The 22,166-nt window shown below is 50.5% G+C and overlaps 1 protein-coding gene across 4 annotated transcripts in view; it reads right to left on the reverse strand.

Annotated features, from left to right (window-relative positions):
• The window catches only part of ADAMTS14 (ADAM metallopeptidase with thrombospondin type 1 motif 14), a 39,440-nt gene extending 18,393 nt beyond the window's left edge, over positions 1 to 21,047 (reverse strand). For 2 of the 4 annotated variants that reach the window (XM_055813700.1, XM_055813698.1), the window contains exons 1-6: positions 20,857 to 21,047; positions 20,062 to 20,483; positions 12,635 to 12,791; positions 11,185 to 11,381; positions 2,380 to 2,463; positions 270 to 417 (exon numbers count right to left, since the gene is read on the reverse strand). In XM_055813700.1, the coding sequence (XP_055669675.1) occupies positions 270 to 417; positions 2,380 to 2,463; positions 11,185 to 11,381; positions 12,635 to 12,791; positions 20,062 to 20,483; positions 20,857 to 20,929 (1,081 nt within the window). In that variant the 5' untranslated portion in view covers positions 20,930 to 21,047. Of the gene's footprint in view, positions 1 to 260; positions 418 to 2,379; positions 2,464 to 11,184; positions 11,382 to 12,634; positions 12,792 to 20,061; positions 20,484 to 20,856 lie in introns of all 4 variants that reach the window. The other 2 variants (XM_055813692.1, XM_055813687.1) reach the window with 1 other exon arrangement.
• Positions 21,048 to 22,166: the final 1,119 nt, after the last annotated feature.

The following is a 22,166-nucleotide window of genomic DNA, read 5'->3' on the forward strand; positions in this document are numbered from 1 at the left end:
TGGGACAAGGGGAGGATTGCTGCCTGAAACCCAAGTATGGGCAGAATGAATAAAGATTATTTTCTTTTTTTAATCCGTTCAGGTTGATGCTCTGCCTTAATTCTGTCGTTCTTCTACTTTGTATTAAAAAAATACTGATTTTAATAACCTTTTTCTGGACCCTGCTGGCCAAGAAGCAGACTGTGTTTGCAAGAAATCCTCTCCCCTCTCTGGCTTTCCCCCAGCAAACTGCACATACCTGATCGAGATAAATACAGTACCTTGCATACCTGCGGGACCAAAATCTTGCCTGGTGAGGAATACAGCATGGTCATGGTACTCAGCGTGCTCCGGGTCGGAGCGCTGCTGCGAGTGAGCCCAGCGGCAGACCTGCTCCAAGCTCCGAGACGGGTTCCCTCGCTCTATCAGGCTGACTGACTGGGTAAAGAATTAAATAAATACATAAACAAAAAGATGGGTAAGTCAGTGGAGGAGAAGGAACCTGCCAAGAGTTCTGGAGTTGGAAAGACTCCTAAGCAGTGCTACTCCATCATTAAAAGCAACAACATCCCACTTTGCATCTGCAAAGCATCTTGCACCTTTTTTTATTTAAAACCAGCACAGAAATCATTCCCACAAATCGATACGGTCTGGGACATAAGGGTATATGACCCTCTTTGGTCACACAAGTGCTCGGGGCAGCAGTATATAAAAGACAAGAGCAGCTGGGAAGCAAAGAGGATTCAGATTCCCAGCTCCTGCGTGGGCTCCTCATCGAAACGTTGCAAGATGCTGATGCTCAGTGATGAGCAGAGCAGCACTACCCTGCAAAACTTGACCCACAGAGGCTGAGACCCTAGCAGAAAATAGGTGGAGGTGTCCAGGACTGTTTCATAGCAGTCATCTGGCCCTTCATCTTTTTTTTGTTGTTGTTGTTCAAGATTAGCATTTTGCAAACTTACGCTCTATAAATTATGCTCTAAAATAAATTATGCTCTCAGACAGGTACCTGCTGAGCCACAGCGGTGGGAAGAAAGGTAAAACATACTGCCCTTCCCCTGGCCCTTACATGGAAGCCACGGAAGTTTTATTCTACAAAGTGCAAGGTGGGAGACAAGAAACCGCAGGAGTTACTCAGGAAGCATCAGACCTAAACAGCGGTAAGCTGAGATCTCACTTGCATTCAAACATCTGCTCATTACTTCCCACATCATCCCCCAAACCCAAGCAGCAATGTAGCCGGACAAAGCAGCTGCCTCCAGTGCAGGCTTTTGGGAGGATATAGCATCCTAAACAGAGCCCCCCCGTTACTGGCCGTAACACTGCAGCTCTGAATCCCTTCTCCTCCACGTATCATCCTCCAGCCCAGAGCACAAACGCTGCTGGGAGGAAGCCAGACACATTACTGGCTTTCTCAGGTGGAGATGATGTTCCTGGTCTCCTAGAAGCCTTCAAAACTGAGCCAGCCTTTGTCCTCGTCCCTGCTCCTAAGAACCATCCCTGGGTCTCTAAGGTGCATTTGGTTTCTGCCAGCCAAGCAGATTTCTGTAACAAACAAGTTTTCCAAGACCTAATGGGTCTTATTTGTGGACCACACACAGAGACATCACTGTGTTGAGTCATTGATACTTCATGTAGGTTAGGGGCTTGCCACAAAAAGTATAGCTAATCACACTGTTTTAAAGAAAATCTTCCAGCTGCCATGCTCAAACAAGCCTTCAAAAACAAATGCAACCTGGGAAACCACATGAAACCTTCTCATGCTTTTCCTGTCCATGCCCAAGGCACCTGAGAGCTGCAGGACATCCAGTGAAGCCTCCCAGGGCTGCCAAGGCTGGGACACAGGAGATCCTGGCCTTGGCTTCTCACTGATATCCAGCTCCTACCAACTTGGGAAGTCACCTTTGTGCCGTCATCTACTGCCACCCTAGAGCTCCTGAGGAAGCCTCTTGTGGTTTTTCCCACATCCCAGAGCAAGCAGATGAAGGCGGATAACAGCCACCCGACAGCCCCCCAGGGATCTCTCTCTGCCCTGGGGCTGCACGGCCATGGGGCTCTCCAGACCTTCAGGCTCCAGAAACCAGCCAGATGAGGGTTCAGATTCATCACTGCCCAGCACAGTTGTCACCTGGGCTTTGACAGCTGACCTGAACAGCCTCATTTTTCCAAGCCGGGGCTTACCTAACTGTTAAATATTATGGTGAAGACACACTAAGCCACAGTGTTGCTGCACACTTGCCGGCTTTGGAAGAAGCAGAAGCTGCCTGCTGTGCCTATAATACCGCATTTCAGCAACCCTCCTGCCCTCATGAGGCAGGGCTTGAACAAGGAAAGTGGCCAAAAAGCAGGGGCCAGCCTGAATAGCATCTCTTCCTCACCACGTCCAAACACTGTATTTACCTGGCGGTATCCCACCATGATCATCCTGACCAGCACGATGTTGATGTGGACGCCCAGGGACTCGTCATGATAAATTTCATCTACCTGTAGAAAGGAGGGACATAAAACCAGAGAAGTTAAGATCATCCCAGCTCTCAAGCTCCTCCTGTCCTCCAGGCTCCCACATTCAGCATCCTACCCGACTTTCCGAGACTACACAAGACCAGGTACAAAGACCTCATCTCCCTCCTCAAACCCCCAGCTTTTTATTTGTTATTTTGCCCCTGTGTAAAAACCATAGAGTCAAAAAGCCAAGCTGGAATAAGCCAAATTTCCCCAGGATGGGTGGCTCGGATGGTCAATGGCATCACCCGTCCCATCAAGAGAAGAGAGGAGGGCTGATTTTCCCACGGGGACTGCCTCCACTGCTGACCATCTCACAATGAGCCACTGCTCCCTTCGGAGCATGAAGTCTTCAGATGGAAGGAAATGCTTCAGACTCCAGCATCCTTGTGTTTGGTGGAAATTAAAAACGGCTTTTGGGAGAGAGATGAGCGATTTTATCAAAGCAACGGCATTACTCAGTTATACCGGTGACTCAAATTTGACCTACCACTTCAGAAACCCCAGGAGAAGACAATACAACAAAAAGAACAGGGAGGGCTTGTGAGTCAATAAGGTATCTATCAACATCAGCTATTAAAAATGATTTTGCAAAGGAAATAATAAGCTATAACCATTTCCTTCTGCGTTTCTAGGATGAATAAACAAATTCTAGTCCTAAGTGCTACCAAGAGAAGAAGATATCCAGATGAGAAAGGTCCCTCCGAGCTGTGCATGGTGACAGGCAGCCACTGAGAGTAGCACTGAGCGGGCAGCCATAAACCCATGCAAGCGCAGGAGATCCTACACCAGCCTTCACCCACCTGCAAAGCACATGTGAAAATACAGCCCAGGGAAAAAAAATCTGATTTTTAGAGAATGGGACTTTCTTATCCTCCAAAAGCCTCCGAAATGAACACTGACACAAATGGGGGTTCACTGCAGGAGTTGAGGAAGTCAAATTAAAACCATCTTTAATATTTACTAGGATGAATGTTTAAATTAAAACACACTTTTTCAACTTTGTCCAAGAGAAAATAATTTGCCTCAGCTCTACCACAGCCTTCCAGACTAGATGAATATTGTAAAGCCAGATTTATGGAGCTTTTCTATTTTTTTCCCCATTCCTTTTTTTTTAAGCTTACATTTGAACTCAGGGGTTGAGTGACAACTACCCCTTTACTGCTGCCCAAATCCAAGCCAGGCATTTCCCAGACTGCATGAGTGCTTTACAAGACCCCTAATTTATACCCTGTGTATCTGTTTGAAATGCCCACTTGGGCCATTTTTAAACCCAAAAACCCAAAGTTAACGTTGCCCCATGACAACTAATACTCCCATGGAGTGGCTTCAAGCTTTACAGAGGGGTAATACAGGTCCTGAGCCTGCCACATCTCGAATGCAGAAGAATTAAAAAAAAAAATAATCAATAAATAAATCACCAGCCCATCCTCATTAGTGCATCCCTTTGGATGCACAGGCTGTAAGCCCCACGGGGTCATTTCTTCATCAGCATGGAAAGATAATGCTGCACTGCGCATCCTCAGCTCACCCTTGCTCATCGTGGTTGGGATGCTCCTTCACCCTGCACCAGCACCTTTTAAAGGCATTTTGTAAGAATAATCAGAATACTATGAATTTCTTCCAATGCTAACTCTGGGGGTTTTTTTTGGTGTGCGCACAGATGGGAGGAAGGTTGTGCAGCATTGCAGCTGGGCTCCTGCTTGAAAGCATTACTCAGACCTACAGTCACACCAAAGCACGAAGCATCCATCCCAGCAAGGAGCAGCAACAACCCAGTGGGAGGGTCATGCTCAGCCTCGCGGTTTGGAATGTAGGAGGCTTTGGCACCCTGGAGAAAATGTTAGCAAACCTGAGAAGTCCCACATCAGGAGTCTGACCCTTTGCAAAAATACCCCAGCCTTAATGCCTGTTGTATGAGAGGCAATGTAAAAGGGTGAGAAATGAGGGAAGAGAGGGAGAAATGAAAGATATGCTATGGCCCTAAAGAGCTGGACCTAGGGGACAGTTCAGGGAACGAGGGGGAAAACATGGCCATTTCCTTCACTTTCCCAAATCTTTATGCATTTTCCTTCATCACCAGCACTTGTCAGGAGCTGGAGCATCATTAAGCCTCCTCTTCAGTCAGCACCTCAGCATCATCCACTGGCACTCTGTTCCTGAGGACCCTTCAATGCACTGTGACGAACCATGTTCCTGCCTTAGGAACCTCTCCACCAGCTGCAGCTCCTGGCCAAGCCCCGGCCTGACCCTGCTGTGACCCAGAGCTCCCAAGGGAGCAGCGCAGACCTCTCCCTGCCCAGCTGCACAGGCTATTCTGGCAGGATGCTCAGCAGACCCCACAGGCAGTGGGAAAGGATGCTGCATAAAAACCTGCCACATGGCAGCCCCAGCCGGCAAGAGAAGGGTCGCATCCAGGGGAGGGAGGAGCACAAGCAGAGGAGCTGGTGGGATGAGAACTTTGCTCTGTGCTGCCTGACATACCATGCAGCAATGGTTCCTCTCAGCAATGTCTCTTCCTCCCAGCAGTGCCTGCAAACAGTCCCCAGGCCTGAGAAGAGCTCCCTGCCCTAAATCACGCACCCCCAGGCAACGTTAGCTACCCTGGGAGAAAAAAAAAAATTTGGGAACAGCAATATTTTTCACAGGCATTGACAAATAAACTCATCAACACCCTCCCAGCACTGCGCATCCTTCCTCAGCCTTGCTAGAGGAGTGGCTATGGACAGCAGAACCACGAGCAGCTTAGGAACAGCTCATTAAGGGACTAAGACACAAGAAGCTGTATTATTCCAAGATGGGATTTAATCCCCTAAATCTTCCTTTTAAAGCAGTGCTAAATCCCACCCTTCTCCAGGTAGCAAGGACTAGGTACCCCTCCAGCCCCTGAACCAAAGGGTTAACCCTAAACCCCAGCCCCTGTCTTGTGTAGAGGAGGGCAGCGTTTAGGCAGGGATCTGTACTTAACAGATACCAGCTCAGCATCGACCTTTACAGTTAATTCAGAAAGCAGATGTGGAACCAGACTGCCCAAGGCTATGGACTTCCCTTAATAGCCAGATATAAATAATTGATGGAGGTAAAAAAATAAAAAAATCAAAAGCACTTGCTGCTGTGACTGCTCTGACCCCGCAGTTTCCAAGTTTCTGGTGGGCAGCATCAGCAGGGCCAGCATCCCCCACAGCACCTCAGTGTCTGTGGAAGAAGTGTCGATGGAGCTGGGGGTGGGGGGCACAAGCATCACCTCCCCACTCCCCACCAACCCACCCTGGGCTGGTTCAAGCAAGCAGAGGGGATGGAAATTGGCCCAGAGAGCAGTTTGTAGGCTTGGCACAGCTCCCCCTGCCCTCTGCGGATGCCATTAAGTGTGTCTGCAGAGAAAATCCCCCCCCGAAAATACCTGTTCTGCAATGGGCTCCAGTGAAGGGACCCACCTCCCTGAAGACAGATGGGATAAAGATCTTCTTAGCCCTCTCAACCATGTGGTTAGATGCCCAGCCTGTTTAACACTGACACCTGGCAAGAAGTGCTCTCCTATTTCATTTAAGAGAGAACTTTTTCCCCCACCTATAACAGACCAGCCCTTAAGGCTAGCTGCACGTTAAGTGCAAATATGCAAGAACACGCAGCCCACAGGACCCCCCGCAGGCAACTCCAAAGCCCCCAGCCCTGCAGCGCCAAGGGGACAACGCTAACACTTTACAAAGACTGAAAGGAGCATTTAAAACCCTGTGCATCCTCTCCGAAATGCTCAATCAATTTGTCAAGTGCATGGGACCCCCCTCCCAGACCCTCACTGGTGCTGGGAGCAAGGAAGGCTGCCTACCTAAATCCCTGCAAGCCTCTGGCCAGCCCCGAGTCTGCAGCCCCAGACGCAAGATCTCGACAGCAAACCGCACTGGCAACATCTAGACCTCGCCGTTCTTCAGGGAAGGAAAACAAAGAGAGAGACACGAGAAGAATTTGCCAAACCAGCAGAATAGCTGACATTTCAAAACCCCAGATCGCTTACTCAGAACAGCCAAGTCATCTTTAAGCTCCTTTCTTTTATTCCCTCGCTCAGTTTTCATGCCAGTTGATTCACCCTGAGCCTGTTTTCTGGGGACAAGTGGCTAGAAGCAGAGGCAAAAGTCCCCCTGACAACTTTATTTGGCCCGCTACATGCACTTGCGTCCCCTGCAGGGAAGCACACCACTGCGAACACCTCTGCAAGGGCTGACCCGCACTAGCAATGGAATGGAGGAAAGGGGAGGTTTGCTCTGCAGAGCAAAGCTCTAGATCTTATCATAATTCTCTACGCAACAGGCCATGTTGTCCCAAAAACATAGCAACAAACACATGAGCCTATGCAGGGGGTGGGAAAAAGTGTGTGCAGGCGTAACAGAGACATCAGAGATATTTTTTTGTTATTATCAGTTAGCATGGAGATGGATCATGAACGAACAAAAAAACCCCAGGCAATCATAGACCAGAAGGACTCTAATGTGCACATTATTTTAGACTGGTCTCCCTCCAGAAACGGCACCAAGCTCAGCAAATCTGTGTCTCAAGCAGTCCATGCTCCAGGTTGGCTTTTCAGATAATCCCAGGTTAAAATTAAAGCCAGACGTTTGATTTTTTTCCCCCCTAACGCTCTCCTCTGTGGGGTCTCAGTAGCACTCTTTGTCACTCAGCCCTTGGGAACAATAATTTATTTGGCTGATGTGCCGGAGGGGAGCTGGGCAAGTCCCAGCCTGGAGAGGGCTCTGACTCATGGGGTTTCCTAGTAACCCGAAACAATGGGAAAACACCAAGTACCCTGGCACCCTTAACCAAATCATGGGCAATATCCTACAAAAAAACCAGCAAACCAGTTGATACCAGGGCCAGGCTTAATATAGCCCATAGCTTGGTTTGCCTCCTCTGAGCAGGGCCAGCCCCAGCCTCAAGAGCATCAGGGGCGAGCGCTGGGAAGTCCAGAGGAGAAAACCAAGGAGCCCAATTGAGTGTCAAGAGGCTGAAGAGCAAAGCAGGACACAAAACATTTCCTCTCCTCTTCCCTTACGGGGTGCTGGATCCCCTTCCTGGTTCCCAGCCCTTCAGCCCTCACACACAGCAGTCACTACGGCTGGGGCATGCTAATTTTGCTTCAGTAGCATCACAACCCCTGCCACAGGCAGCCAGCAAGGCCAGGGAATGGCTGTTCAACATCTTTGTTGGCAACATGGACAGTGGGACTGAGTGCATCCTCAGCAAGTTTGCTGGCGACACCGAGCTGCGTGGTGTGGTTGACACCTTGGAGGAAAGGGATCCATCTGGAGGGACCCTGACAGGCTTGAGAGGTTGGCCTGAGCAAACCTCATGAAGTTCAGCAAGGCCAAGTGCGAGGTCCTGCACCTGGGTGGGGGCAATCCCAAGCACAAATACAGGCTGGGTGGAGAATGGACGGAGAGCAGCCCTGAGGAGAAGGACTTGGGGGTGTTGGTTGACCAGAAGCTCAGCAAGACCCAGTAATGTGCCCTTTCAGCCCAGAAAGCCAACCACATCCTGGGCTGCATCAAAAGCAGCGCGGCCAGCAGGCCCAGGGAGGCGATTCTCCCCCTCTGCTCCGCTCTGGTGAGACCCCACCTGGGGTACCGAGTCCAGCTCCGGGCCCCCAGCACAAGGAGGACACAGACCCATAGGAGCGAGTCCAGAGGAGGCTGTGAAGATGATGAGGGGGCTGGAGCACCTCTCCTGTGAGGACAGGCTGAGGGAGTTGGGGTTGTTCAGCCTGGGGAAGGGAAGGTGCCAGGGACACCTTACAGCGACCTTTCAGTATTTAAAGGGGGCTTATAAGAAAGATGGGGACAGACTTTTTAGTAGGGCCTGTAGCAACAGGACAAGGGGTAACGGTTTTCAACTGAAAGAGGGTAGAGTCAGATGAGTTAGTAGGAAGGAATTCTGTACTGCGAGGGTGGTGAGGCACTGGCACAGGTTGCCCAGAGAAGCTGTGCAACCTGGTCCAGCAGAAGGTGTCCCTGCCCATGGCAGGATGCTTGGACCTAGATGGTCTTTAAGGTCCCTTCCAACCCAAACTATTCTATGGTTCTATGATTCCCCCAGCCACCACATCACCAAATATTCATTTCAAGAGCCCAGCATCAGAGAGGGGGCCAGGTTTTGCTAGGGTGGACAGTGATGCTTGGCTCAGTTATGAGAGATGCTCAGATGCGCCTTCTCCAGCACACACAGCAAGCAACGGCAAAGGATACGTTTCCCACTCACTTCAACCTGACCTAAAATCCTCATGTAGCCTCTGAGCCAAGAAGGGAATGGCAGGCTGGGAATGCAGGCTGGGGGCTGGTAGGGAAGGCAGGGGAAGCTCTTAGGTGCACAAAAGGAGCAGTCATCCCCATGTCAGCTTCCTGGGATGGACAGAGTGCCGTTTAATGAAAAGTCTGGCATCCACATTTCTGGCAACAAAATAAGGGTTTGGTTTTTTTTTTTTTTAAAAAAAACTTCTCTGTGACAAATCATTTACCACTGAGCTCCAGCTGACACCAAGTTCCTAATAAAAGGGTTTGTGTCTCAGGGAGAGCCCTAGGACCCCACCTACAGCAACGCTGTGTTAAGCCAAGCCCATGCACCACCAGGAAGGGGTACATGCCCTAACCCCCCTCAGCATCCAACAAGAACCCCAGAAAGGGCCAGGAAAGTTTATTATCAACTTCCACACTCATTGCCCCCTTTCCTTGGGTTATAGCTTGATAGAAAACCTCCTGGAGGCTTTCCCAGCTGGCTCCCATGTAGCATCTCCCCAGCATACTCCGGTCCAGCTCATTAAGTGCTTTCCTCATTAGAGGGCTGGCCAAGCCTCTCCTCCTTCTCCTTGCCTCCAACTAATGGGATTAGTGTTCAGCTGTGTGGTCCCTGCACGCTCCTCCCCACCAACCCCCAGCACCCTCCTCTCTCTCTCCCTCTGCCATCCAGGCCAGCAAGCATTTTTTTTTCTGCTGAATCGGGTATTTTAAGGCAATCTGAGCCGGTAAGGAAACGAGGCGGCGCCAAGGGAAGAGGAGGCGGACAGAGGTCATGGCAAAGCTGGAAAGAAAACGCACTAAAAACCAGAAAGAAAGGGAAGGGGGTGGGGGAAGAATATACAGAAGGAAATAATACTCGGGGGAAGTATTTGTTGCATGCATTATCCTGGTTTTTTCCTTCTTTTCATTGATGCTGCTTTTTCCCCCCCCTTCATTTAATTCATTATAGTCTCCAGTGCTGCCTTTATTTGAATAGACAGCGGTCCTCCCTTCTCCCAGCACAGCACCCCGTGCATTCACTCCCTGAAAAGTCCTGCCCGCGGGGTATAAACCATGAAATGCGCCTGAAAACCAACCTTTTGATTAGAGCTGACAATCCCCAGGCGCTCAAACCGTCCATCCCCCCAGATCGGAAAGGAAAAATGACATCATCTCCGACCCCCGTAACGTGGGAAGAGCCCGGGGTCAGAATAGGGAACCCTGCAGCTTCCCCCGTGCAGAAGGATTTAATAAGCAAAGGGTAGACACTTTCAGAGAGGGAACTTAAGTGATGCTGAGAGCATCCAACCACAGGCATCAGAATAGAGCACCAGAGAAGAAAACGTTGCCATGAAGGCATTTGCTTTTTAAAGCCAACATCTCCTCTATTTGGGACTGGCCACATTATGCTTGGCCTCTAATCCCATAAACCTTTACCCCTTATGTTGACAATTTTCCCTTCGTTACTGGCAATATGGCTCTGAGCCTGCCTGTCAGGGCAGAAATAATGCCCAAACAAACAAGCAAACAAAAAGCAAAAGCATCCTCATAGCCTGGTTATTTCCAAGTTGGTTGTGCTTCTCAAACACTTTCCATCATCACACAAATACTTAAAAATACTTAAAAATTAAGTACTTAAAAATAGAGGCGAGGATAAAGCATGGAAAACAAAGCAAAAAATGGGAGAGTGCACGAAAGATCTGCAGACCCTATCTGCAATCATTCAGGTGCCAACAGAGCAAACCTGCGAGATGACTAGATGAATAAATGTTGATCCTTCCACATCTCTCAGGACTTGGGGAGTATGTACATTTTTATCTTAAAAAGGAAAGATAAGCAGTGTAGGGAGTCAGCACAGGCTGCCCTGTGCCACCGGGTGGAAGCAGGGCTGCTGTAAAGCTGCTATAAACTCCTTTTCAAACACATCTGACTAATCCTCAAGGTGCCCAGGTTTTCCAAGGAATGTGAAAAAACTTCTGAAAATCTATAAAAATCTTCCCCATCAACAAATTTTATTCAAAAAATAAAGCACCATAATTACAAAATAAATAAAAAAATTCATTTCAAACTAAATAATCAACAACCATTCTCTTTCCTCACATTTGCTGAGGTTTTGGCGACAAGAAGGAGATGGTCTTGGCCAGGAGAACAAGAAGATGCTCTTGGACTCAGGTGACAGATGGTGATGGCAACCAACATGCTGGGCCCTGCTGTCAGCCAGGGGAACATGGCAGAGATGAACAGAAAAGGACTCTGCTTTCCATCACTTCAATTGCTACAGCAATTAAATGCCAGAGCCGTCTGTGTGCAGGAACAGCCCTTCCTGCAGCACTTTCCCCACTCCCAAACACATTTTTTTACCAGGATAACAGATTTGCAGCATGGGAAGAGCAGTAAAGTAAGGGAAGGGTGGGAGCCACAGCCCCCCGCAGCCAAGCCTTACTATGTTCATGAGGGTGAGGACGTAGTTCTGGACATGCTCCTTCCCATGGAAGCGTACCACCGAGTCGTCCACTGCCAGCAAGACCTCGATGTTGTAGTCATCCTTCCTGGCATGGCGCCTCTTGCGATCCGCGTCCCCCAGCCGCTCTGTCATCAGCTCCAGGGAGTTGGGGAGATCACCCACCCGCACACCGGGCACTGAGCAAGGCAGAAAAAGAAACAGCCATTAAGTTGACCTGGCACTGTGGTGACATTCAAAAAAAATACAAATCAAGCCGGAAAAATAAACTGGATCTTTAACTCCAGCCAGGTCGCTGATCCACCCTGCACTGCAATGGGGAAACGGCTCTGAACTGGGAGCACCAGCACTAAAAGACACATCTATGTGACGATGGTCCTGCACTGTCCATTGGGTGGTGGGAGGACACCTGGGGATGCAGTAAGGTAGCTAGGAGGACAAGTACAAAGCTGGGGGCTGCTTCTTGGGAGCAGATAGCTGCAGGCAGAGCATCCTCCATCCTTCATAGCACCCTTCACCCTTCATGCATCCCTCACCCTGTACCCAACAGCACCTTTAAAACACTCAATTGCAATTCTATTAGCGATGCCACAAAAGCAACAAGCATACTGGGGAAGACTTTTAAACTTTTTTAAAAATCAGGGAGCTGCTTACAGTGCCACAAGAGGTAAATAAACACCAAGAAAGACTAACACCTCTGTGTAAATATAAATAGGTTTATAGAGTGCTGTTGCACAACATTGACCCCATGTTTGTAAACTCCTGGGTGAGCTCAGCTTTATGCAGGTGAGAGGGGAAGTGGGCAGGTGATTTATGCACACAGAGTGTAGCGCACAGCTAAGTGATGTTATATTAAAAAAAAAGCCCCGTTTTCTCCTTCAAGGCAAAGAAGAAGAAAAAAAAAGAACAAAGCTTTAGAAAAGCAAAATTAATTATGAACGCTGGGAAAAGGAAGGGCTTCTATCAGCTGTTAAGAAGTCAAATCAACACCACATTTCACAGCAGATAGGTGATTAAAACAAGACTGCAGCACCTACATCTTCAAGCCGCAGTCAGCAGCCAAATCGGACCAAGTCCTCATGACGCCTTTTCTCCCGAGTCCCAACTCCACTTCAATGCCAAGGCTGATATGATCACCCATGGGCCTGATCACACCCATCTAGGAGATTATTGTTCTTCGAAGAGGAAGAATAACTCATATATAACTCATCCAATTTTAACAAATTTCGAAGAATTTCAAAGTTTCCAGCAAAAGCCCAGCATTTCCTTGCCTTTCTTCTCACTGATGACCCAACCGGTGGTTAAAGCCAGCCTAAAGCCATGGGGTGAGATGTACAAGACAGAGGGCAAGTGGAAGAAGACACCCTCCCCCCACAAGAAACAGTTGGGAGGGAACAACTGCTGGGAAAGACTAGATTCCAGCAGCCCCTACCTTCAGGGTGGAGGTCCTGGCGGGGCTCAGCACCATCCTGCCGGATAGCTGACCGGCGGTACACCACGTGGGCTCTCCCATGCTCCTCTGTCTCCTGCTGCCCCCTCTCCAGGGGCTCGATGAAGAACTCGTTGCTGTCTGTCCGAATGAGGCCAGCCTGGATTCCAGAAAGAAACAAAGAAAAGGGGAAAAAAAAGGTGTGCTTTTATATATGCATATGTGTACATGCACACTCAATATATGCATTAAAGATTGATGCAGAGCATGCATGAATGCAAAGAGTAAAGCATCCCAAATAAACCGGGTGTCTTGTTACTACTCCATGACACTGGGATGGATTTATTACCGTGTTCATGTATGATGATCCTTAATTTCTCGTGTAGATGGGGAAAAAACAAAAGGGGGGGGGGGGGGGGGGCAGGAAAAGGGGGGGGGGGTGGGCAAACCAAGCAACCAAAGAAAACCTGGTGACGAATCAAGTTATGCCTCTATATGGCTAGGAAACTCTATTCCTTCTCATCAGCGACAAGTTTTTCTGCCTAACCCTGCACATCAGGGGATACAGGCTGCATGCACAGGCTTCCACACCACCTCGCCTCCCTGCACCCTCCAAATCCCCAGGGCCACAGTGCCAGGGAGGAATCTTGCCATTTCACTCACGCTACAATCTGCAATCACAGCGAGAAGGAAGCATAAAGAAACCATCATCTCTGCCTCACAAAGTGCTTGAGTATTAACACAGGAGAATCCCTTCAGAGAAACTGGAAAGCATTAGGACTGCATGTCCCAAACATGGGGAAGATGAATGGAAGGGCAAACATCGCTGGAAATGTCCCAGCTACTGACCTGCTCCTAATTAACACCAAGCTCCAACCAAATTCCCCTTACATCAGCCCAAGCACTCACACACTGCAGTGCCAGCCGGCTCGGACTTCTGGCAAGCAAAAGGATCGCCAGGATTTGGCTTCCATCCCACAGGCAGCCCCCTCCCAGCCCAGCATTTTTTCACAGCTCCCTCCATCCCACAGGCGTGTGCCCCTTCCTCCAGGCTGCCCACTGCTGCCTGCTGTTGAATAGCTGCCTGGAAAGCACAGGCAGGACATATGGATCTGTTCTTACAGAAAAGCCTTCAAAAGCATGTACCTACTGGAGTCCTCATCAGGGTTGGGGTACTGGAACTGTTTTCATCCAATAAAATAAAAATTACATATATATATATATATATACACACACATTTTGCACAGAGCTGTATGAAGACGTGAGCTGGGCTCTGTAAACAGCCAGGAAAAGCTGGGGCTCTTCCAAGCCCACCTGGGTCATTGGATCCCCTTCACATTCACGTACCATTGCATTCCTTGTGGCATCAGCCAACCTGGCTCTGTTAGACTTCATCAAATTTCCTGCTCCACTTGGGTTTTATTAGCTGCTTAACTCCTCTGCAAAGCAGGGTTTTGGCTGGTTTTGTTTTACTTCCTTCCCAAGGAATCTAAGTACAGGCAGTTGTGCTAGGATCAACTTGCCTGATACACGTATCTCAGGTCCTTCCCACAGGAGACATTCAGGTCACCAGGGCAGGACCTCTCCAGTAAGGGCCTGTCCCAACACCTCCAGCCAAGGAGGTGAAGATCACAGCAAGGTTCAACCAAGAGTCTGGAGCACCAAGGCAAGGTGGTGGTGATGAGGCAGAGATCAGGGCAAGGAGTCAATCACAGATCAGGTCCAAGTGGCAAGTTGGATGCGCTTGGGTGGCAAGTCAATGATGATGGGGCAGGTCCGAGGCATTGCTCTTTATTATACAATAAGAGGAGGTGGGTTTAATACAAAAATTAGTAGCTAGGAAGGACAAAGCACTGGGCATCTAGCACAAGCATCAAAAACACTCTTGGATTTTATATACCCAAATTACGCTGATGATTTCCCACCAACTAACTTGCTTTCAACTTGCACATCACTACAAATTTGGGCTGGAGTGGCACTCCTGCTACCTAAAAGCACCTGATGCGGTACCCCTGCCAGCATCCTGTTTTAGCTTAGTGGCAGAAGCAGTAATGCCTGCCCCAAGAGGAGGTCTGCTGGGACACCACTACCCTCTCGCAGCCCTGCCACGGGGTGTTTCACCTGGGACGAGGCACCCCAAAGCCAGTTCATGGGTTTACAGCGAAAGCCGGGACTTGCTGAGTCAGGCGGCCGGAGGAAAGTGCTGGGGCAAGGCTGGATTAAAATATGAAAGAGCCTGGTCCTGAGCCACAGCCCACTTGGGTTTGTGCTGCTCTGCAGCTCGTGGCTAATTATATATGGCACAAGAAATAAAGCAGCCCAGGCTTTCTCGCCTGTGCCTTCTCCCAAAGGCCGGATGCAACACGCTGCTGATTGCAGCGATGACCAACAGGCAAAGTGGGAACCACAAGGACTTGTGTGCACATCTGATCAGAGCAGCCTAATAAATGAAACAGAAACCGCAGCAGTCGCCTTGGCATTTACAAAAAAAACCCAAAAAAACCCACACAAACACAAAAACACCAAAAACACCAAAAACACCATTGCAAGAGGCATGCACAAACCTGCCCAGTCTTAAAAAGGAGCAGTTCAGGTTGTATTTCTGCATTTTGCGAAGGTTGTAAACGTAGCAGCAAGAGAGGCCAGACGCCATCCGAAAAGCCTCTACAAGCTTTCCTTAGACTCTTGCCAAGTGATCAATCCCACCCTCAATGATCAATTTGCCTTGTGACTCCAACCCTCAGTTTTATTTGGTTTAATAGCACCAAATCAAATTAAATCTGGGAAGGTGGGACTACCACTACCAATATTTCTAACATGAGATGCTGTCTGCAGCTCTCAGAGAAGGTCATTCCCAAACTCAAAAACGGCCCTTTGAAGACAATTCCACTGGAAAGAAAGAAAATACTATTTTTTTCTTCTTTTATGGAAAACACCAAACTCCCTTCTGAAAGCTCGCAGAGGGTGAAGTCTCTTTTCCAGCTCTTCTGCATCTCCCCAGGCTATGGGAGAGATGAACTGGCTCGGCTGGCCCAGTGCCAGCCTCGCTAAGGGGGGGACCCCCCAGCACCCCGGGTAAGCAACTCCTCCATCACGGCTGGGTAAAAAAACCTCCAACTCCCACAGGAATTCAGGAAATTCTGACACTTCAACACAGCTGAAATGTGGAAAAGTTAATAAAGCAGCTCCACTCAGCCAGAGAAGCAAACAGCACTGAGGAGGGGGAAATCCAGCTGCGTGCATAGTATGTATTTTTCCTACACGATTCACACTTAATTTGGACAAAAAGTCCCAGAAAGCCAGGCTATATGAACACAGGCACTGTCGTAGCCACCGCTCCCCCTTCATCCAGAGATTGCCTGGCGAGGGCATCGGGGGATAAGTAGAGAGATGCATCTGCCCTGCGCAGAGAGGGACAGCACCTTGCAGCAGCACGGCATGTGTGGCACCAGGGCATGGTCCAGAGCTGCTCAGTCACTATTTTGGTACCTCTCAAGCCATCTTTGCACAACACTTTGCAAGCCATCTAACATGACACTCTGCACTCCTTGACTGCTTTTCCCTGCTCTTCATACTGAGGCAAGAGAGGGTTTGGGATGTCTACAGACAGGGAGCTGCTCCACGTTGGCTTTGCCAGGTGACCCAAGAACCAGGATTCAAAACTAGGTCCTGGTGGGTTGAAGGCATGGAGACATGCTCAGTGCTAATTAGTTAATTAGGTTTTCAGCCCAAATGGGGCCTTGTTTTCATCTCACTGCCAAAAATTAGGATTATCACATGGGAGAAAAGCCCTCATACCCAAGTAAAAACCAAACCAGCTGACGACAGGGGGACCTATGCAACAAAAGGGTCACCCCCGGCTCTGGGCATTAAAACCAACACCTTTTTTAGTCCCAAAATTAACCCCACAGTTCAGGAGCTGCAACAAAAATCCTGGAAGACAAACCCATGCTTTCTGCACTGGGGCATCATTATGGGGACTGTTTCTCCCTTCGTTCCACATTAATTACCGTTCCTGAGGGCTTTTGTGCTCTGCTTATCTGCTGCCACCCATCCAAAGGAAGCCAGGGCGACTGGGATGGAAAATGCTGGCTCTACAGTTTGCAGCACACTGCCATTTGGTGCAAATAACCCCGGAGAAGAGTGGGGGAAAAGTCAGCGACAAAAAGCAAATACAGTGCCTACAGACAATAATTCTTCACCCTTCTCTGCAACCAGCAAAGCATGAAGGAAGCAAGGTCAACCACAGGCTGCTAAAGCCGGTATGGAGATACGGGATGCCTTCAATGTAGTGAGATGTGTCTGCCAGGGGAGATTTCTGCCTAGCGCTACTTTACCAGTTAGGAATTTGGTGGCTTAGATCAGCTTTGAAATTATGTTATGGACGACAGCATCTTCCCACCCTGGTACGAGACACCCTTACAAAAAAAAAAAAAAAAAAGCCCATATTTTCATGCATGGATGCCTGCAGCAACTAATAGCCACGGACAGTGCCATGGGTTTGGCATCTATGAAAAAAAATCATCTCACTTACATGGCTAAATATGGATTTAGGAAAGATTTAATGTGTACTCTCTTTTTCAAGAGCTGGGTGTTTTTTCCCCTCATTATTTATAATCTCAGTCTCTGTTTATACACAGCGTAAGCTCTTTGTGTACACAGCCTTCATCCACAGCATCCCACAAGGCTTCCTCTGACCAGAAACAAGCAGCCAAATGCCGTCTACAGTGCACGCTATACTGGGATGCAAAAGCTGCAATCCCCTTTTGAAATTTGTGGGTAACTTCCAGCAAAAGTGCACAGCAATTCCAGGGTATGTGCATATCAGAGAGCAACAAAGCTACCTCCACCTGGTGCTCCCCATGTTAAATTACTCCCTATCTAGCACGACATGAACAACACTCCTGACCGCATACATCCCTCCCAGAAGCTCTACTGCTTCCTTGCTGGGTCCTGCTAGAGGTACAGCATGGTCATGAATACCATCCTCCCATCCCATCCATGCCCATCACTGCGTTTTGGTTCTGTTTCTTGCTCCATTTGCTAAATCAAGTTCTTTTCATCGCTTTTTTGAGGTCCTCTTGGTCTCATGACTCCTCCAACGGGGAAGAACCCTGAGCACATATAAGCCATCATGCTAACTTAAGCCAGAGGACCACGCAGCAACCTCCACCAGCCAGAAAATCCAGGAAAGAGAAAAACCAACTGCTACACTGGATGTATCACAAAACCCTCTTTACTGGGGAAGAAGCAGAGCCTCTCCTCAAGCTCTGTCCTCCTGACCTCTTCCCCCAGTCTGCAATCGCCACATGTGCTTTGCCAGATGATGGGAAATTGCTGCTTGAGGCCAGGGCATTTATTTGTTGGCCATGGAGCAATAAATAGACTGTAGGAACTAAAAAAGAAAAATGTTATTTTTTTTTTTCCTATTCCCTAGTACTGCTGGAGCTCTTCACGAAGAAATAAAACATCTGCGAGACAACACATCAGCAATCACGATGCTAACATCACGTCCCAGATACTTCAGAAATGGGGCTGCACTAAAAACATCCTGCAGAAGCCCTCAGCGTTTGCAAACCGCCGAAGCCCTGCGCATCAGCACAACGCAGCCAGCTCAGCTAATCCCATCCTGCAAAGCAACAGCAAACCCCCTGCAGAGCTGGCTGCAGCAGGGGTTAATGAAGGTAAAGAAAGATGAAGCAAGTGCCCAGAGCTGCTGATCCTGGGGGAAAAGCCACTTCTTCCTCTACATGAGCTTAAAAGAGTGGGCTTGGAGGTACCATGGATGGCCAGACAGGTGTGGCTGAATAAATCCACATGCAAAAGCATCCTGCAGTACAGGCTACACCCTAAACCTGTATCGCTACCACCTGCAGCCAAGGGATGGCTGGAACAAGGGCAAAAATAATGACAACCCCCACCTGAGGTGTGCAAGGGGCTGAGATGGGAGAACTTGGGGTTAAAGCCTATAAAAGTCTGGAACAGTTAAACTAAAGTCATTTGAGACAGACCCTAACAGCAGAGTGGGCTCTGAGGGAGAGAAAACCCCTAACACCGTCCTTGCTGCTTCCCGACCATGGTGAGACATGGACTCAGCTGCCAACCGCTTCCAGCATCCCTTCGCTCACAATGCCAACGGAAATGATACCTGCACTGCAGTACAGCCTGCACACTTTAAAAACAGGTCTTCGTTCCAGATGCAGCACTACTACTTGCTTGCTGGAGCTATAGGAAATACCTTTAAAGCTTTCAAGCCTGCCCAAATGCACCAGCCCCAGCACGACCCATGTGACGGTGAAACTTCTGTAGTTCACAGCCTCAGCTGATTCCAAAAAAGATGCTTCAAAAGCTGTGGATTATGTGCTAAAATTGTTGGCAAAAAAATAAACTACTATATGTAGGCGACACGTATTTCTAGCTGTGCTGCTCTATCATTTCTGCTTGTATAGTAACACCAGGCACTGTATAAAAAGAAAGGAATGCCAAACTGTGCTTGCAGACAAAATTGGCTTAAGGGACTCCCAGAATAAACCAAAAAAGAAATATATATATATATATATATATAAAGCAAAATAAGGCGTTTATTCCTACCCAGGAGTAACATAAGTAGTACCAGGAGAAAACAGCAAACACTGGCACCTAAAACGAGAATTACATTGGCTCAAAGGCAACTTGAAGGGCAATGGGCCAAAGGGTATGAAAAAAATAAGAAGCAGTTCCTCGAGTGTGTCAAAGGTAGAAAACCTACGGGCAGACCAGGCACTGGAGATAAGGAGGTAACGGAACCATTTAAGCAATTAAACCCTGTGGCAGCAAGTTACCAAGACTGAACTGTGCTCACCCCGCAATCAGAAAGCCAAAAGGCTCTGAGCATGTGAGCAATTAGGGGAAAAAAATAAAAAATAGGTCCTCCCCTAAAAAGATGCTTAGAGGCCACAAGCCTGCCTGCTAACAGTGATTGCAGGGGATGCTCGAGCTCACTCAGCCTCATTTAAGAGGTGGAAAACACAGAGATAAAAGTTCCTGAAGCCATCCCAAGGTAAACCATGGGCGAAAAAGGATGAAGCAGCATCACTGGCAGCGTGGGTACCCATCCCGGGGATGGGGCTGAGCCCGTGGGCACAACAGCATCTGGCACGGTCCACCTCTGGGCAGGAGGTGGCTCAGGCATGGGACAGGCAATTCTTTCAACCCCTTGAGATAAACGTAGCGGCACACTGGTCGGAGCGCTCTCACGCAGTGCCCTGCCCCACTTATGCCACAAGCCACACAGGGCAAGGGTACCCATAGCTGCTCACTGGTCAAGGGCCACGTACGGCACGGCCACCTCACGCACCACGGAAACACCACACTTCAGGCCACCACGTCCCACCTCTGACGAGAAAGCCACCGCAGAAGGCGGGCGGCACACTCCCACCGCCCCAGCTTACCAGTCCGTCGCAGTTGCTGATGGCCACGGCGGCCCCGGGCATGCCCGAGATGTCGCCTGTGAAGAGGCACCGCTGCTGGAGGGGCTCTCGGAAAAGCACCTCAAAGTCCTCCTGCCACTCGGCCACGGCGCCCGGCGGCACCAGCCGCCGGTTGGGCCTCAGCCGGAGGTGCAGCTCCTTCCCGAACACCGTCACGTTGAAGTAGAGCAAGCGGCCGGCGGCGCCGTGCCGGGGGGGCCCATCCAGGGGGCTGCGGGGCAGGCGGCGGGGCGGGCGCGGGGGGCAGGCGGCGGGGCCCGTCCCGGTCCCGGTCCCCGCCGCCGCGCCGCCGGACACCACGTGCGAGAGGAAGCGGCCGCGGCAGTCCGCGCTGAAGGGGACGGTCACTCCATACTCGCCGAGTTTGCCGGACAGGAGCAGCTCTGCGGAGGCAAGACGGAGGGAAGGGGCTCGGCGCCGTGCCCGCGGCGGGGTGTCGGTGGCCGGCCCGCCCCGGGAGCCTTCGGCGAGCCCCGCCGCAGCCCGGCCGGCCCAGCGACTGCCCGGCGCGGCTCCGCTTTGTAGTTTTAACCGGGCGCGTCAAACGTAGCAGAATAAACTCGGGCTGACGCGCCCCTCGCACGCCAAGCACGCCAACTATTTCTCGCCCAGCCTCCATCTCCCCCAATTGCCCACCGCAAGCAAACCCCCGCCGGCGGCCGCTCTCGCCTTTCTCCCCATCCTCCGGGGTGCCAACCACCTGTCAAAACAACCCCCCCGACCCCCGGGGACACCCCCCAGCCGCCGGGGCCGTACCTGGGGCGCTGCCGGCGGCCAGACAGCCGTGCAGGGGCACGAGGCAGGAGAGCACCAGCCGCAGATAATCCATTTGGGGCCGGCGGCGCGGCGGGATGCGGGGCCGGCGGGATGCGGGGCGGGCGCCGGGCGCCGCCCGCCTCCCCCCGCCGCCGCCGCCGCCGCGGGGCCGTTGGCGCTGCCGCCGCCGCCGCTGCCGCCTGCGGGGGGGGGGGGGGGGGGGGGGGGGAAGCGGGCGGCGCCGCGCTGCGCGCCCGCGGCCCCGTGCGCGGCGTGGGGCGGGCCGGGGGCAGGGTCTGCGCTAGGGGGTGGGAGTTACCGAGAGTTAGGGCTTTTCTTATTATTTTGCTATTATTTTTTTATTATTATTATTAATTTTAAAAATAATTTTTATTTACCTTTTCGTGTTGTTGTGCGTTTGTGTAATTTTTTTTTTAAAGTTCTCGGGTTGCGTTTGGATAGTTCTTTTCCTGGAGATTTTTTTTTTTTTTAAAGAAAAAAAAAAAGCCTTTTCGGGCAGCCGGCTCCGGCCTGCCAGCCCGCCCTCCCTCCCTCCCTCCCTCCCGCGGCTCCCGGCGCGCCTCGCCTTTGTTCGGGCAGGGCTGGAGCCGGGCGGCCGCGGGGCAGCCGGAGCCCCCTGCCCTGCCCCTGCCCCCTAGCCCTGCCCTGCTCCCCACAGCCCACCCCTGCCCCCCGCGCTGCAGCGGGACCCCCGCGCAGCGGAGCTCCCGAGGGGCAGCCAAATTGCCCCCTAGCACTTCAAACAGCTGCTGCCTCGAGAGGTGTGGGTAAACATCCTGCTCAGACACATCTGGGATGATCTGGGTTGTTTGGTTTTACTCCGCCCCTCTGTTCAGGGGGAGATGCGGTGGGAGGGGGGCGCTTGCGGGAGAACAGCGCCCAGTGGCTGGGTGCCGTGTTGCCGGCTCTCCAAAGGTGACCACCGCTTGCGTTTTCCCAAGGGCATCCCTAAAGCTCCGCAGCTGGGACTGCACCGTTCAGCATGCATCAGGCTCCTTACAAGGGCCAAAAATAAAAAATAAACAGAATTTCAGCAAATATAACACCAAAGTAAAGGAGCTTCCCTCATCACTTATTTTCATTGCAGAAGACACTGGCCACGTCAGTGCTTAAAGCTCAGGGCAGGGGATGGGATGCCACCAGAGCCCTCTAGAGCATCTATTTCAGCATCTATTGCCCAAACCTCACCTCCATGCAGAGGAACTTGCCTTCTGGTCCCGTTTGCATTTGCTGGGTCCAGCTTTTTTTTTGTTCTTCTGAATCTCATTCTGGACAGGACTCCTAAAGCC

The sequence above is a fragment of the Falco peregrinus genome, chromosome 1 (assembly GCF_023634155.1).
Source record: "Falco peregrinus isolate bFalPer1 chromosome 1, bFalPer1.pri, whole genome shotgun sequence".
In the NCBI taxonomy this organism is placed as follows: Eukaryota; Metazoa; Chordata; class Aves; order Falconiformes; family Falconidae; genus Falco; species Falco peregrinus.